The sequence below is a fragment of the Gracilinanus agilis genome, chromosome 2 (assembly GCF_016433145.1).
Source record: "Gracilinanus agilis isolate LMUSP501 chromosome 2, AgileGrace, whole genome shotgun sequence".
In the NCBI taxonomy this organism is placed as follows: Eukaryota; Metazoa; Chordata; class Mammalia; order Didelphimorphia; family Didelphidae; genus Gracilinanus; species Gracilinanus agilis.
In genome coordinates, this window is record NC_058131.1 from 286,181,405 (window position 1) to 286,198,817 (window position 17,413).

The 17,413-nt window shown below is 47.0% G+C and overlaps 1 protein-coding gene across 4 annotated transcripts in view; it reads left to right on the top strand.

The window, feature by feature from the left end:
• RGS3 (regulator of G protein signaling 3) overlaps window positions 1–11,815 on the top strand; it is a 212,021-nt gene extending 200,206 nt beyond the window's left edge. For 2 of the 4 annotated variants that reach the window (XM_044664086.1, XM_044664087.1), the window contains 4 exons: window positions 8,653–8,754; window positions 9,245–9,306; window positions 10,286–10,452; window positions 11,605–11,815. In XM_044664086.1, the coding sequence (XP_044520021.1) occupies window positions 8,653–8,754; window positions 9,245–9,306; window positions 10,286–10,452; window positions 11,605–11,790 (517 nt within the window). In that variant the 3' untranslated portion in view covers window positions 11,791–11,815. Of the gene's footprint in view, window positions 1–4,051; window positions 4,126–7,892; window positions 8,511–8,652; window positions 8,755–9,244; window positions 9,307–10,285; window positions 10,453–11,604 lie in introns of those variants that run through there. The other 2 variants (XM_044664090.1, XM_044664089.1) reach the window with 2 other exon arrangements.
• The last annotated feature ends 5,598 nt before the right edge of the window (window positions 11,816–17,413 follow it).

Sequence of the window (17,413 nt, forward strand, 5' to 3'; positions counted from 1 at the left end):
GGCCGGGTTTGAACCTAGGACCTCCTGTCTCTAGGCCTGACTCTCACTCCACTGAGCTACCCAGTTGCCCCCTGACTTGGGTCTATTTTAATTATGGAATCAATCTGAATTGTTGATTCCTGGTTTTTTAAATACGTATCTATAAATACCTAAAATCTCCCTCTTACATTATTTGGCAACCACGTTTCGGTCTCAAACTTCCTCAATCTTCTGAAATTTTCTTGAATTCTTCTTTACTTTATAACTATCCCCTAAGTCAGCCTTCTCACAGCTCATTTTGGAACTGCGATTAATATAAAGCTGCCAGACTTACACATAAACTATGGAAAATCTTTCCCAATGCCTCCTCATCGTTAAACGTTTTTCTCCTCATTATTTTTTATGCACTTATCTTTGTGAATGTTATTTCCTTCAGTAGAATATAAGTTTTGTGGCGAGAGAGTCCCTTTGTTTTGGTTTTGTCTCTCTGTCTCCATGTACTGTGAAGCCCTATACTTAGTGTAAGCACTTGCTAAATGTTTATTACGCTTCAGTTGGAGGCAGTGGTGTAGATTTTTGATTCTGGAAGCTTAGGAGTAAAAAGAGGAGGGAGAGAGCTAAAAGGCCTGGCAGGTGAAGGGAACATGCCTAGGGGCTACAAATGACTGGGTAGTTTTGTGGGCTAAAGGGAAAGACTCAATAGGGAGAGAAAGATTTTTGGAAGAGAAGGGATGACTGATGGAGGTTGGTCACTTGAAAGACAGGTGGAGAGATTAGGACAAAGGATCTTCAGTAGGAAGAAAAAGAATGTGTAGGAATATGGAGAAGGTGAGAAGTTGACAGAATTTGAGTTAAATAACCTTAGTTTTCTCAGATGAAATGAAGTGAATCTACTAATTCTGTGAGCAATTTTGGGGCAAGAGGGCCCTTCTGGTATTCTTAAAGTCCCCAGTCTTAGCTTCAATGTAATTCTGATCTGGAATGACCTCCAGGAATTGATGCAGAGTGAAAGGAGCAGATCCAGGAGAACATTGTACACAGAGACTGATACACTGTGGTACAATTGAACATAACAGACTTCTCTACTAGTAGCAATACAAGGATCCAGAGCAAGGCTGAGGGACTTATGAGAATGAAAACTAGCCACATTCAGAGGAAGAACTGTGGGAGGAGAAACACAGAAGAAAAACAACTGCTTGAACACATGGGCTGATGGGGATATTATTGGGGATTAAGACACTAAATGATAACTCTAGCCCAACTATCAATAATATGGAATTGGGACTTGATCAATGATACATGTAAAATCCAGTGAAATTGTGCATCAGCTAAGGGGGGGTTAGGGAGAGGGAAAGAACATGAAATATGTATCTAGGGGAAAATATTCAAAATAAAAATAAAAAAATGTAATTCTGGCCCTGTTCCTAGCCAGCAAACAGGCACAAGCTTCTCCTAGTTCATGAGCCATTGTGCCAGGGATTTGTGATAAAATGTGAGCCTCCCTGGCTGAAGATGAGCTAAGAGAGTGTGCCAGAATGGGGCGATCTTTGGATTTGGAGTTATAGAAGCTGAGGTTTAAATTCTGATTCTGCTCCTTTGGCATCAACAATCATTGATTAAGTGCTTTGTGCCAGGCACTGTGCTAAGTGCTGGAGATACAAAGAAAGAGAAAAAGACTGTCTGCCCTCCACGGGCTCACCTTCAAAGGAGTCGGCATGCACAGACTATGTATGTACCAGGATTTACATATACTATGTGTAATATAGAATAATCCAATATAATAAAGAAATCGCAGAGAGAAAGTATTAGCAGTGGGAACATGGAGAGGGGAAGGACAAAGAATTCAGAAGAAGCTTCTTGCAAAATCTGAAGTTTGATCTGAATTTTGAAGGAAGCCAGGGAGAGCTGGGGTATGCTGGGAAATATTTAATAACTGGCTATCTGAAAAGTATGGCACACTTTTAACCTTCATCCATAGTATTAACATTTTCTCCATCTCAAGTTAAATTAGGCAATGAATACTACATCAAGGCCAAATTTGTATTGCTTACCGATTTTCAAGATCTAAATGTTCACACTGAAAATATGACAACTGTCTCCCTGGAGCTGGTTCCAGCAGTCCTTTGAAAAAGAGCATTACAGTCAACTGGGACAGTCAGTGAAAAGGCATGGAGTAGAGAGACAGACTGCCCTGTTTGAGGAACAAGAAAACTAGCATTGCTGGATTGATCATGCATGGAGGGGACTAAAATGTATTTAGAAGCCTGGGAAGATAGGAAGGGATCATGTTGTGAAGGACTTTAAAAGCTGAAACAGAGGTTTGTATATTTGATTTGGAGGTAACAGGGAGCTGCTGAAGGTTATCAAGTGTGTGTGTCGGGGCAGGGCGTAGGTAAGTATGACCAGAACTGGTCATTTTCAAGGGTCACTTTGGAAGCTGAGCAGAGGCTAGGCTGGAGTGGGGATCCCCAGTGGCAGGAGATCTGCCAAAAGAGTCCAGTTGTGAGGTGATGAAGGTCTGTATCTGGCTGAGTTGTGTGAGTAGGGAGGGGAACATGGGTATGGAAGAGATATTTGAAAGTAGAAATGACTTGGTGACAGGTTGGATATGTGGGGTTAGTGCAAGTGAGGAGTTGAAGATGTCACTGAGTGGGTTAGCCTGGGGAACTAGCAAGATGATGGTGATTGATAATAGGAAAAAATTCAGGAGGGGAGCAAGTTTGGGGAGAAGATAATGAATTTTATTTTGGACATGTTGAATTTGAGATGTCTATAAGACTTTCAGTTTGAGAAGTCCAATAGTTGATGTGAGAGTAGTCTTAGGAGAGAGAGAGATCATGGCTGGATAAATAGATCTGAGAATGATCTGCAGAAAGTGATAATTGAATCTATGTGAGACAGTATTTCTAGAGCAAAAAGGACCAAAAACAGAGCTATGGGGCCCGAGGTTATTAGTGGGCATGACACCAATGAAGATTGAGCAGAAGAAACTGAAAAAGAGGAGGAGAACCAGGAGAGTGCAGGGTCATGAAATCCTAGAGGAGAGAGTATCTTGAGAGAGGAGGGTGATGGATAGCATAATTAGATTGAGAAATGTCCATTTGATTGGACAATGTAGAGATCATTAGTAACTTTGGAGAGGGGCAGTGGAATAACAAAGTGGGAAGCTAGGGTTCAGAGGAGAGGGAGAGGCACTAATGGTAGAGAGCTTTCTTATGTAGCTAAGCAATTCACTTAACATCTCTGGTCCTCAGTTTTGTTACATGTGAAGTGAAAGAATTAGCAGAGATGATTCCAGGATCTCATCCAGCTCCAAATCCTGTGACAGGGAAGGAGCACCGTAATCATCGAATAGCGGAGAGTTAACGACCTGGGATGCCGGATTTGAAACCCAGCTAAGCCCCTTCCTTGTATGAACTTGGGCCTTTTTATGACTGTTTCCTCATCTGTAAAGTGAGAGAATTCGACGAGATGACCTCTTACGGTCCATTTCTACTCTAGAGCTTTGTTATGACCCATAATGCTGTTAGATCTTTGTGTGAACTAGAAATGATTGAAAAATCAGTTATAATATCCTCAATATTGCCAGCAGGTGGAGCTGTAGGACCAAAGGCTCATCTCGGTCATTGTTTTAAGCGCCCCTGCTCCCTTCTCTCCCCTTCCGATTCCTTCTTCCCCCCCATATTGAGTTTTAATGTAGCTTTTAATTAACGGGAGCTTCGCAGTCATGATATTTGCAGAAAACACGCTGGAAGTTCCCCGCGCTGGGGGACCTTTATCAGATTTTCTCCTCCGCGCTCCTCTCGCCTACTCTTGGAGATTAGATTATGGAAAAATTAGGCTAAAGTCTAGGGGGCTGGGTGACCCTGGAGTTTGTGTGTGGGAGAAGGCTGACCCCTCTGTCTTCATGCCCCTGCCAGGCAGGCGGTTAGCAGGAGACCTTCCCAGTCTGGCCCTAGGGAAGCCTTGGGACCAAGCGCCCTCCCATTGGCTGGCTGCAGGGGCTTGGTTGCCGGCAGCCTCCTAGGACTATTTATTGTGCTGGGAGCCCATCGCCTTCAGCACTGCGCCTGGCCTCACTGCTTTCTACTGACGGTCCCTAATGTACCACACTATGGTTGACTTTTCTGAAAAGTATCTGGAAAGGTAGGACCCTCGGATTTTCGTTTTTACAGCTGTGACCTAAGCCAGATGTGGGAGGGGCAGGGACAAGAGAGGAAGAAACTGGGGTTTGGAGTGGTTTTCCTGAAGGGTGCCCCACAGAGAGGATTTCTAGGGCTTTTCCTTCTTAACCTAAGGTTGGGGAGAGCTTGCTTGGAGGCCTTTTTTGGAGCCTTGATTGAGGCAATACACTATTTCCCTATATTTTTTTGCTAGAAGATGCCCCCTGGTTCCATTCTGTTCCAATTCTCTCCAGGCCCTCCTCCCTGGCCCCCCAGTTTTCTACAAAGATTGGGGAAACTCTCCTAACATGTACAGCCTGGAACAATTTGGATTTTTTAGGAGGGGAAAAAACATACATCCCCAATCCATTAACTATTTACAAACTGGGGCAGTGTCATGGATCTCCCTCCCCACGCCCCTTTTCTTTGGGGGGGGGGGAACCAAACCCTGCAAAAATACCTCCCTTTATTTTTTGCAGAGATGAGGGCTCTGGTATGGCATGTTATATATGTTAATATAATGTCAGACTTGGTTATTTGCTGGTTAGTTTTTCCAAAATGCATTTCCCCCCCATTTTTCATTATATATGAGGAGTTACACTCTGAGGAAGACTATTTAAAAATGAAGATGATATAATAAATATATATAAACTTTAAATTTAAACTAAAAAAAGAAAAACAGCTATAAAAATCCAGTGTCTCAGGCCAAAAAAAAAGATTTTATTTTAATTAAAGGAAATGTGGATGTGTAAAATCTAGTTGGGGCAAAGGACATAGAATTTCCTAGTTTAGCCCCTTGCCACCACTGTCTATATTTGTAGGGGGGGTGGTTTATTGGGAGGAGAACCATGGCATTCCTCAAAGACATGCATTGGCCAGATGTGGGCTTGGAAAGAAGGCAGCTAGGTAGCCATGGTTGGCTGTAGAGGCAACTCAACATATGGATAGGCTTGGACATACTGTGGACTCCCTGTCCACTGTGCTTGAACACACTCTAGGGACATAACATTCCCCTACATTCAGCATACCTTTGTGATTCAATTCTAGGGTGGCAGAAAAATATTTAGTGGTTGTAAATTCAGAAAGAAATTGATGTAGGGGAAAGAATGGGGTTACTGTAGGAGCAAGTCAATGGAGAATATACATTGATTGTGGTTTAGGGAGTTTATTTTTAATGTCATATTTTTATATTAGAGAATAACCAACTGCTCCACTTGTCTGACCTAATATCTGACCTGGGAATTCAAAGCCCTTTACCCCATTAATCCTTTCCTCTTAGAGGCAGATAGTTCCTAGAGAGAACTCTGGAAAGTAGAGGCCCAAGAAGAGAAGGATTTTACTGGACAAATTAATGGAAGACTAGGAAACAGAAGTCTCCTGGAAACTCCTACAATCTTACTGTCCTTGCTCTAGACCTCCTCACAGGGATCCTCATACTTTCGCTTAGTAGAACACAAGAAACCTGGTGAAGAGGAGATTGTATGGGCAGTTGGGTGGCACAGTGGGTTGAGTGCTGGGCCTGGAGTCAGGAAGACTCCTCTTCCTGAGTTCAAACATGGCCTCAGGCATTTTACAGCTGTGTGATCCTGGGCAATTCACTTAATCCTATTTGCCTCAGTTTCTTTATCTGTCAAATGAGCTGGAGAAGGAAATGACAAACCCCTCCAGTATCTTTGCCAAGAAAATCCCACACAGTCACAAAGTCAGAAACAATTGAAAATGATGGAAATAACATCAAAGAAGTATGAAAGTAGTGGACCAGAGAAGGGAGTCTTGTTTCCTATTAGAGGCAGGCATGGTGAGAGTATAAAACAGAGGCCCAGTGGGGGAATCCATGGGCAGCTGTCTTTCTATTGACTTCCATTTCATGCCACTGTGACCTTAGACACAATAGGCTTACTCCCTTTGGTTTTCAATTACCTCATCTGGAAAATGAGTGGATTATATGAAGTGGCCTCTTAAGGTCTCTTTTCAGCTCTAGATCTATGATTTTATAAACCCTGTTGCCTACTCTGCCCCACTCTCAACAGGCTACAGGACTTGAGATTTTACTGGCTGAATTCCCACTTTAGAAGCAAAAAGATCTAGCTCTGCTCTGCTCTACTTGGGGAGTGAGGAGAATAAGAAAAGGAATGTCACCTGTTACATATCAGAGGCAAGATGATAGGCAGGACACTGGCCAGGGCTGAGAGTCAAGAGATACTAATCCGCACTTAGTGCTAGCATCTCCTGGCTGCCTGAACGCTTCTTGTGCTCCAGGGGGAAGGTCAGCAGGGTATTCCCATTTCTATCTGGAAGCACTTGGTGACAGGCCCAGAACAGCAAGTCAACTCTTAATTATCCAGGGGCTAGTGCTCCAGAGAATTGAGTTATTCCAGGCCTATTTCTCTTTTTCTTTGCTCCAAGATGAGCATAATTCTTGGTCAGTAGTCCTGAGGAGGGTAAGGGAAGAAGAGGGAAGTAGCCTCAGAGTAGAAGCAGAACTCAATTTATGATTTTATTTTGGTAATTAAAATGTTTTTCAATTAACCATTTATTTCGCACCATGATCTCCTCCCTAACAGAAACCCCTCATAACATATATGAATATCACAGCCTTTCTTACCTTCCACTTGAGGCTGATCGAGGGATGAGAGAAAGCAGCCAGCCATAGTTGTCCAGTTAATTGCTTACATTTTGAGTGGAGAAAGAGGAGAGATTTGGATTCACAATTGACAGGAGTTCGGGGAGTTGTCAGTAGAATCTGGGTGTATATAATCTGTATGTGTGTATGTATGAGGAAGAGAGAGAGACAGTGTGATCTCCAAGTCCCATTAGTATGTATGCTATGATAGGAAAAATACTAGTAGGAAAAGGTGTATGATTTTAGGGATGTCAGTTTCTCAGTTTTTTTTTTTTTTTTTTTAAAACATGGAGGTTGGATTAGATGACTTCACTCTAACATTGTAATACTTTGCCCTTATGAGCATCAAGCCCATGACTGAGGACCCAGGGTTAAAGAAGTGAACTGGCTAGTTGGGAGTTTCTAGAATCTCCAGACCTGGATTCTATGGGATGAAGTTCTATTCCCACCTCCTTTCTCCCATTGGAGCCAAGTGTCTGAAGATAAACAGCAGGGGAGATAGATGCTCGCTCCCCTTCCTAAGCCACTGGCTCACTCCCTAGCCTAATGAGTGTTTTCTACATTTTGATTAGAGCTTTTCTAGCCTATGTTATTTCCTTGGGTTGGCACTGCTCGGGCTGGGTTCCAAGTGCCAGGCCCCTTAGAAAGCATGCTTCTGGGGGCCAACGCAGCTGGGGCAAACCTCCAGCAGTGCCCAAAGTCTAGTTTTATGTTTTTAGCCATTACAGCTTGGTTGCCTTGTTTGTTAATTTTGCACCTTTGTGCATGGGCATGGCTGGATCCTGGGATTCTTCCAGTCCTGTTGATTGAAACCAGAGCCCAGAGGGACCAGAGTTGTCAGACAGATGCCTATATCCAGCACCCATCTCTTGGCACTGCCTGAGTTTGGCCAATCCCCTACCCCTGAGTGCCAAGATTTGGGGAAGGGAGCGAGGTCTGGGGGAAGTAGGATTAATGAGGATGGGCTATTTAACCCCTTCCCTGCCAGCTAGTTTTACACTGCTCTCCTCCCCGAAGGGCTCCCCAGCTTTGAAATCTGCCATCCTTTTCCCCCAATGACATTCTGGGGGGAAAGTGCTAAAAATGATCCTGTTCTAAAAATAACCATTACTGCCATCCTGGCAGGACGTGTTGATGCCCATCCCTGGTATTTGCTGACTTATTTTCTTTCTCCCTTCCCTTGCTGTCATGGCAACTGAGGAGGCCTGGTCACAAATAGCTCAGAGCAGCTTCCTGCCTCAGCCCCATGGAGGGGTTGGAGTGTGGGGGCCGGGCCTCAGTGGATGCCGGCCAGCCCAGTTGAAGACACATGCCTCTTTCACTAGCTGTTAGGCTTGGCTTGTATTTTTTCTGTTCATTTGCTTTCCCAGCCCCTCCTACTTCCTGACTCCTCCTGTCTGAATACCAGCTTCAGCCTCTGCTCAGAGCCCAGACATTGAATTCCTGCTTCTCTGAGTGGACACTGGCCCAGGCTGGTTCCTGCCTGCTTCCCGGGCTGAGTTTTCTGTGGGGCATTCCTGGTCTGTCCAGGCCTGGGGGCAAGAGTTGTGGAAGCAGCCTCGGGCAGGGGATTTTGCACCTTCTCCACCAAAGTGTCCGTCCAGATTGGCCCAACTTGATTCCAGATCCATGCCCTTCTTCCGAGACCTGTCCAAGCCAGGGCCTCTTGAGTTCCACTCGGAGATGCTCCTGAGTATGTACCAAACCCGGAATGGGAACCTGCAACGTAGACACACAATGAAAGAGTACGTACAGCTGAACCCACCTGCCGGGCACCAGGACATTTTTGGACAGTGGGTCCTGGCCCTCACTTCTGCCCGTAGCTGCTTACTTTTGTCTTTTTTTTTTTTCTTGAGGCTAAAGACTTCTGTCTCTTTTCTCTCTCAGGGCCAAAGATATGAAGAACAGACTGGGGATTTTCCGGAGAAGAAATGACTCTCCTGGGGGCAACGGGGCTGGCAAGACAGACAAAGGGATGAAATCCCTGAAGTGAGTTCTTCTCTGGACCCTGAGCAGATCCTCCTCTGCTTCCTCTCCTCTTCCCCATCTCCTGCCTCAGGACCCTTACCATCCTATTGGACCCAAGTTCCTTTTGGATGACCCCTGCTCTCCTGGTGGGGGTCAGAACCTCCACCAAAGTAGTGAGGATGAAGACCGGAGAAAGGAACCGTTGCCAGCTGTAGCCAGCTGTTTCCCCCACAGTCCAGGGATCTAGGCTCTATTGTTTTCTATGGCACCTTCACCCTATTGGGAGGAGAGCGGTCAGAAGACTTGGCTGGTTAACTTTGAGCATCTACTGAGAAGGCTCAGCTCCAAGAGCCAGCCCTCAGCCCCAGGCAAGGGGCACAGCTCCCATCACCCTGGTGCTCCTGGATGGGCGCAGCTGCTGCTGCGGCTGCTTACTAGCCAGCAGAGGCAGCTGCAGCACTTGCCTTGGCTCAGGCCGAGTTCACATCATCTCTCTCCTGTTTGTTGGCAGGCCCACCTCTGAGGAGGCACTCAAATGGGGAGAGTCTCTGGAGAAACTACTGTTGCACAAATGTAAGTGTGTGTATCATCAGGTCCCCCCAGTCCCCTCTCCTACATCCTTTCCTGTCTTTGTTGGCCACAGATCCTGGGCTAAATTCTTCCCTTTAGACTTTATAAGAAGGGATTTTGTTTTCTGGGTAGACCCTGGCCCAGGCTTGCTCTTCTCTCAGCATAGAAGCTAGATACCCCACGGGAATGTCTGGAATGTTTACCCCCTAACCCCTAGTCACTTTCTAGCCCTTATCCTCCTCCTCCAAGCGGTCCTCCCCCTCAGTCCTTCCTGGGGTACCAGGAGGAAGCAGTAGAAATATTTCACATGGAAGGACCATGATGAATGTCAGACTCCCAACACACCCTCCTATTCTGCAGGGGCCTAATGTGGAGGCCCCGATGGGACTGAGATTTACCTGCTCCTCTGAAGTCCTGACAGAGGGAGGCTTGGGGGGTGGTGTAGGGTGGGAGAAATCTTTTTAGCTGCACCTTTGTACTCAGCCAGGCATTAAGCCAGGGTGAGTCCCTCCCACAGCCAGCAAGAGGCAGATAAGAGAGGGCAGCGGCGAGGACAGGGACTATTTTTGTCTTTAAATACCCAATATTTGGAATAGTGCCTTGTATAGTAGGTTTAATAGACTTAAGAAATGTTTCTTGGATTGAATTGAGTCTTATAGTTCATTGTTAAAGAACTGGAAAGGACCTGGAAGAGCATCTCATCCAACTCTTTCATTTGATTGAAAATGGAAACTTATTATGGTGAATTCACTTGCCCATGTGAATGTCATGCAATGAGTTGGTAGCAGAGATGGGCTTGAAACACAGGTGTCCTAACCCCCAGCCCTGTGAGCTCTCTAACATGCCATGCTGTTCCCTGGCCTTCTGGGTCAGGCCCTGGTGAAATCCTAGGGGATGTTTAGGGGGGTTCTGGCTCCCTCTTCCTTGTCTGGTGCCGGGCGATCCCTTTCCGAGGTAACCTGGGATCTCTGTCTTCTGGCAGATGGACTCGCAGTGTTCCGTGCCTTCCTCCGGACAGAGTTCAGCGAAGAGAATCTGGAATTTTGGCTGGCGTGTGAGGACTTCAAGAAAGTCAAGTCCCAATCTAAGATGGCATCCAAGGCGAAGAAGATCTTTGCAGAATATATTGCCATTCAGGCGTGTAAAGAGGTAACTTCCCCCTTTGTGCATGGTTGTGTGTTCCCTAGCTGGTGTCCTTAAGTAGTTATGTGAAAACAACAGTAGGCAAAAGGATGTTCAGGGAAAGGAGTTCCATCAGATCAATATGATGAATGGAAGCTGACCAGCCCCTTTTATGCTTGCCAGGGCAGAGCCACATAGCAGAGGGCCTACCTTCATTCTGGGACTGTTTCATTTGCTCTGTATCCCTAGCACCTGGCACACACTGTAGGTTCTTAATTGTGCCCTTCCCATGGGGTTGAACCTTCCAGGCCTCAGATCTTATTGTTCCTTCTTATAGACCCTTCGCTTCACTGTACTGGTTAAGGAGGAGGGGAGGGGGCAGCTAGGTGGTTCAATGGATTGAGAGCCAGACCTAGAGATGGGATTCAGATACTTAAAACAAATTTTTTTTTAATTTAAAAAACTTCCTTATTTATTTTTGTAATAGAGTATAATTTTTTTTTTAAAATCCTTACCTTCTATCTTAGAATTAATATTGTGCATTGGTAAGGGCTAGGCAGTGGGGGGTTAAGTGACTTGCCCAGAGTCACACTGCTAGGACGTATCAGGCCAGATTTGAACCCAGGACCTCCTGTCTCTGGGCCCAGCTCTTAATCCACTGAGCCACCTAGTTGTCCCTAATCTTTTAAAACCAGAACCCTAAATTATATACCCATATAAACAAGTGATAAATGATATGTTTTCTTCTGGATTTCTACTCCTATAGTTCAGATACTTTTTAGCTGTGTGACTGTGGGCAAGTCACTTAACCCAAATTGTCTAGCCACTCTTCTGCCTTGGAACCATACTTAGTATTGATTCTAAGACAGAAGGTAAAAGAGATGGGGGGAAGAGAGAGATTGATTGTAATTGCCTCCTAACAGATGGGAGATTAGATGTGACATGGTTGGAGGACATCCTTGTGGGTTAGCACCAGAGGGCTTGGAAGGGAATTAAACAAGCCATTCTGGGCGTCTGATTAGATCCGTTCACCCAGATGCAGATATGAGGTGCTGGAGAGAGGATTCTAGACTGAGCTTGGCAAACGCTATAGTGAGGCAGGCCAGGCTGCCTGCCCTCATGCTGGTCTTCCTGCCACTTTTCAGGCCTGGAGCTTGATCTTGCATCCTCTTCTCCCAGGTGAACCTGGACTCCTACACACGGGAACACACCAAGGAAAACCTGCAGAATGTCACCAGGGCCTGCTTTGACTTGGCCCAGAAGCGCATCTATGGGCTTATGGAGAAGGACTCCTATCCTCGGTTCCTCCGCTCGGAGCTTTACTTAGACCTCATTAACCAGAAGAAGCCGAGCTCTCCGTTGTAGGGGGCTTCCCCCCCTCCCCTGGGGCAGCCCGGGGAGAGATGAATGTTTACACAAAGCTGGCCCAGCGGGTGGCCTGCCCTCTCCCTCCCACCCTCCTGAGGATGGCCGAGAGAATGGGCCATTCTGTTGCCTGTGACTCCTTCAAGCCATATCTCTGTTGGACTGGCTCATGGACATATGAGAAGCCTGAGGCCTGGACTCCCAGAGTCCCTGGGGACTTGCGAAGCCCGTGGGCTGGCGCCATGCTCATTGGCACCCCGCCCCACCCCAGTGCCGCTCTCTGGTACGACGATGCTGCCCCCGGGATTGGGCCTGTGAGTGTGGCACGATAGAAGGGCTTTGGTACAGGTGAAAGGTTCTTTTTGTCCAGGCAGCTGAGAGCCAGGGGCAGGGGTGAAGCTGGGGGACGGGGGACCAACCAGTACAGGAACCTTACCTCTCATTTCTGAGCTCCACCAGGCACGGGCCTGCCCCCCCTCTTTCTGGGTCACTTCACAGCGATGGAGCCCCGGAAAGAACTGGGTAGCAGAAAGGGGAGGGGTGTTCCCCAGCAGGTGCTCAGGTGACATCCTGTAGGTTTTGGCCTCCAGGCGCCATCTCTTGGGGCCCTGGTGCTCAGTGCCCGGATATCCCCCCACCTTGGGCCCTGGCCTCAGGACTTTATTTATTTCAACACTGTAGCCGAATGCTTGATGCATTGTTCTGTAATAGGAAATCCTTGCCTCTTTATTTTCTTAATTTACAAGTGCAATACTTTATGTTTCGTGGGAAGCTACAAAGCAGAATGACCGTTCTATTTTAAGAAGGTGTACACACTTTTATAAGTTGGGGAGGGAGGGAGGGAGGGAGGGTGGGTTTTTGCCCCAGGGACCCCGGCAGCAGGCAGCGGGGGTTCCCGGATGTACATATTGTTTGTTTGTTGAAAATCTCAAGTTCAGTGATATGAACAAAGAGCCGGGCAAGCCTGACTCTCAGGCCAGAGGGACAGTAACTCGGAAAGGGGCCATCAGGCTCCGGACAGCACATTCGGTCCCTGCGAGCTAGTTCTGCGGCTCCCAAACCATCCGCACAGCCAGGTGATGGAATGAATAAAAGGTCTGTGTGACTTCGATTACTGGTCGCTCTTTTTTCTCTAGCTGGTATAGGCCCTCTGGCCACCTTTGGGGATTATTAACCCTTTAGTTTTCCTGAGGATTTTATTAGATATCTGGGACGAGAAGAATTGCGGAGCCTTTCAGAAAGCTGGAAGGGACCTGAGGCGCTGCCCCATGAGGGAATCGAGGCCCAGAGGGGAAAGAGAGGGAGTGACTTGCATAAGGCCCTATAGAAAGTGAGTGATGGAACTGAGGTCTGGACATGGTGGGAGAGCCTAAGAAGGCTGGACTCAGACACTGGTTCAGAATACCAACTCCAGTCCCACCTCTCACTGCAAGCTTCCTGGGTGTCTTTAGCCACAGCCCTGAATATCTTCTACAGCAGAGATGGGCAAACTACAGCCCGAGGGCCAGATGCGGCCCCCTGAAACGTTCTATCTGGTGCCAATCCGACAAATACAATGAGTAGGATACAATACAATGAAACTTCAAAAGAGTTGCCTGAGAAACAGTCTGACAGATGAGCATTTCTTTTCCTTTGGCCCCTCTTTAAAAAATTTGCCCATCACTGGTCTACAGAGTGAAGAGCTTGGGCTGTGAGATGTGGCCCCGAAAGTCCTCCCAGGTCTAATTCTTTAAACCCAGAATCTCCTCCTGCTTCAGTGTGGGATAGGGCATAGCTCTCCAGGAAACTGGGCCTCAGGTGTCCTAGACAGGTCCTTCCATCTTTAGGGAGCAGCCTCCTTTCAAGCCCTGTGGATGGGACCACCCAGCACAGGAAGCCTCTCCCTCCAGCAGCTGGCTCCTTACCCCCACCAACAGAGAAGCTTGAAGTAAAAGGTGAAATGATCTAAAATCAATGAAGGGCTAACCTGAGTAGTACTGAATCTAAAGGCAGCAGGGCCTGGGAGACCTGGGGACAGGGGCAGGAAGAACCCTATGGGTTGTACCCCTTTTCTGAAAGAGGTAAGCCTTGGACTGGACTGATGAGCCTCATTTTTCTGAGACCAGTAACTTTTAAATGGTTCTCCCTGAGGTCCCAAAGATTTTCCAGAAAAGCCCTCCTCCTCCTTGTAAACCCTGTGGGGTAATGAGGACCCAGGAGCCACCTCCCAGCCTGTGGAGCTAGCTTACATTCCTTCTCTGTTGTCTAGTAGGAGTCCTGGACCTGTTATCTGGGCTGAAAGCACTCAAACTTGGTGGGTTGGATTTTTTTTTTCCTTTGCTATATATACCCCCTTGTAGTGAGACCCTTGGATTCTTACTTAAGGTTTTCCTTTTCCCCATTCCTATTGCTTCCCTTCTATCTATCACCCTCTCCTCCCACTCCCTCCACCTGACCTCTTCCTCAAATGCTCCTTCTTCTAGGAAACTTTTCTAGACTTTGGCATAGAAATTTCAGAGACCAGGGTCTTGAACAGAGAATTTATATAGTCAGCCAGTAGACATCAGTGCTCAGAAACTTCTAGTATGTCCCATGGCTAGATGGCTGGAGATTAGAGTAGTTTTGCTCATCCCCTTTGACTTCTCTTCAGGGAACAGAGATCTTTTCTTTGTCCTGGACAGATTAGGAAGCCACCAATGGAAGAACCATTGCTGAAATCCCTTCCTAGCTCTGGTCACCTGGGGTTGACTATCTGAGAACATTCCAACAAGCATATTAAATCAGTTCCTATATGCAAGGCACTGGCGTGTACAAAGACAATGAAAAATAACCCCTGCCCTCAAGGAGCTTATTTTCTTTTGGGGATATTCCCAGCACCTAGCACAGTCCTTGGTGTAAAATAGAGACTTAAAATTAGTTGCTGAGCTGAAGTATGTAAGCAGAGGAGGCGATTATGTGCTCAGGTCCCTCACACTCCTGGGAGTGTGGGGGCAGAACAGGGAGGCTAGAACTTGGAATACCTGCATGGTCTTGGTTTCCAGCTGCTGCTGATGGAAGGAAAACAGCTCTCAGGTGAGATGATGCTCTTAGGCCCCAACAGGGAATCAGCTGGTAGGATTGCTTGATCCAATTCTCCCAATTCTCTAATCCAGTCTTTGCCAGAAAGCCCCACCTGGAAGCTTTGGGAAGGGAATGTAGACAGAAAAAGGCAAGGAGATAGATATCCTGCCCCTGCCCTGAGGAGCCCACACCTCAGATTAGACAGGACAGCTAAGGAAACGTTACACAGAACTTCTGGAAAATTCTGGATAGGCAATTCTCCTGATGTTAGTCCCCATAGAACTTGGAATTCTGGAATGGCACTTACAGATCCCCCGGTACAAGCACTTCAATTTACAAAGCAGAGGTCCGAGGTCACCGAGTCGGTGGCAGAGCTGTGAACAGAACCCAGGCCTCGGGACTCTTCTGGCCGATGTTAATTCCCCCACTGCATCATGATGCTACTTAGCACAGATGATAGATTTATACCTTAGAGGTCACGAACAAAGCAGTAGCAAATATTATCCCCAGCTCTCCACATTCGGCGTCTAACAGAAACCAGGGTGGGATTAATGGAACTGGGGCAGCTGGCTTCAATGAAATTGAATTCTGACTGCTTAGGCTTTCTATTCCCTTTGGGGTTTGTTTCCATGGGAACCCAAAGGTCAATCATGGATGGTCAGGGTGGGGGCTGGGAGTGGGCAGGGGGAAGCTACCTTTGAGTGAGTTTGCAGAAGGCAGATACTGTGTTCTCTGAACCCAGTGAAGCAGGTCTCATTACTTGTTTTAGGTCACACAACTCCACAAACTTATTAGGAAAAAGGAAGCTCAGACACCCATCTCAGGTCTATCTTCAGATTATAGCAGATTTAGAGAGGCAGCTTTTCAATTCCAGAAGACAGTGTGGCCCAGTAGAAAGAGTACTGGATTGGGAGTTGGGAGGCATTACTTATAGCTCCAAATTCTGTTCACTTAGCTGTGGGTCACAGCCTCTCTGGATCCGTTTCCTTATCTGTAAAATGGGAGTATTGCTGCTTCACCTGCCTTACAGCCTTCACTCCCCTCTGTGTTACAGTAGGAAAGCACTTGATCATTACATAGAGCTCTGCAAATGGCAGGCACTGTTGTGGTGATGATGACTAAGCCTGCCCATTCTCTGCAAACCTTCCAGAAAGGGGAGTTTTACCTATCAACGAGAGAAAAGCCTGAGAAGTGTAGAGCTTGGGATACCAACGGGTTTCTGTTTTATTCTCTTGGGTCTCACTCTGTCCATGTGGGAAGTGATTGAGTAATCCTCAGGCTGGTCTCGGGTCTCATCTGCCGCCTGCAATAGCCACATGGGCTTATTGACAACTTTGTAGTTATTTACGAGGTCATCATTCTCTTTATGGCAAAGTCCATTCATCCATCTCAGGCCTCCTGCCCTCCACCTACACAGCTGATGCAATCTAGGATCACAGGAAGGGAGAAGGGAGGACTCCAGTGGAGGGGGAGTATGGGACTGTATTATCTAGAAGATGGTTTCTAGTCCTTTAGATATCTCCTGAGATTCCATGGTTCTGTCTTCCAAAGGGCCTTCCATTCTTGGCATTCTAGGTTGGGTTTTATGACCCCTTCCAGTTACCATCTGTATTTCTTCCAACTCCAAAATGGTGGCTGAGGATATTCCAGGTCTGGCCCGGTGGGCACTGGCCTGGCTTTGGGCATTGTTCTCCAGGGTTCTGCCCTCTAACTTTTGCCATTCTCCAGTCACATGTGTCAGTATAAATGTCAGGTCTGTCATTCCTAACCGTTCCTTCCCCACCCATGCATGGCTTAGCTCTGACACTTCCCTCTTTCCTCCCAGAAATCCCACTTGGAGGCAGGGACCTCACCTCTGCTTGGCTTCAGCGACCTGCAGAATGATCTTGGCCCAATTCCTTCAGAATCAAGCACACAGAGAGTCTTTAGAACCCACCCAGGCCAGCTCTTCCCCAACCCCTGCCAAGATCCCACCTGGCTTTCATTCTTGCCTCAGGGACATTGACATCAGATCACTTGGTATACAAACGCTGCTGGCCCTCCCTCTGGTTTATCCTTCATGCCCCAGCCTTCCTTCCTTCTCTCCCCATTTCCCTTCATTAGCTCAAACTAACCCATCAGCCTCTGCTTTCTCTCTTTAATGCCTTAGGCCCCAGCTGGCCTCTTGGACAAGGCGGGGAATGGGGGGAAAAGGGGGAGGAAAAGGGGTTAAAAATAGTCCACCAGAGAGAAGTGTATAGTGCACTTGTACTGTCTTTTTTTCCCCTTCCCCTTCATCTCTTTCCCCAAGATGGCTCTTTTAATCAGGATTGTTCAGTTTTCTGTGTTGACTTGGAGTCTGGATTTTTGTTTCTTGGTTTTTTGAAATTGCTGCCACCATAGATATGGGGTGTGTGTGTGTGTGTGTGTGTGTGTGTGTGTGATGGAGGAGACATGGGTTCTAATTCTAGCTTTGCAACTGAATTACTTTGATGTTGGATAACATTAGTCCCCTCAAGGGGGGCAACTGGGTGGCTCAGTAGATTGAGAGCCAGGCCTAGAGATGGGAGGTCCTGGGTTCAAATCTGGCCTCAGACATTTCCTA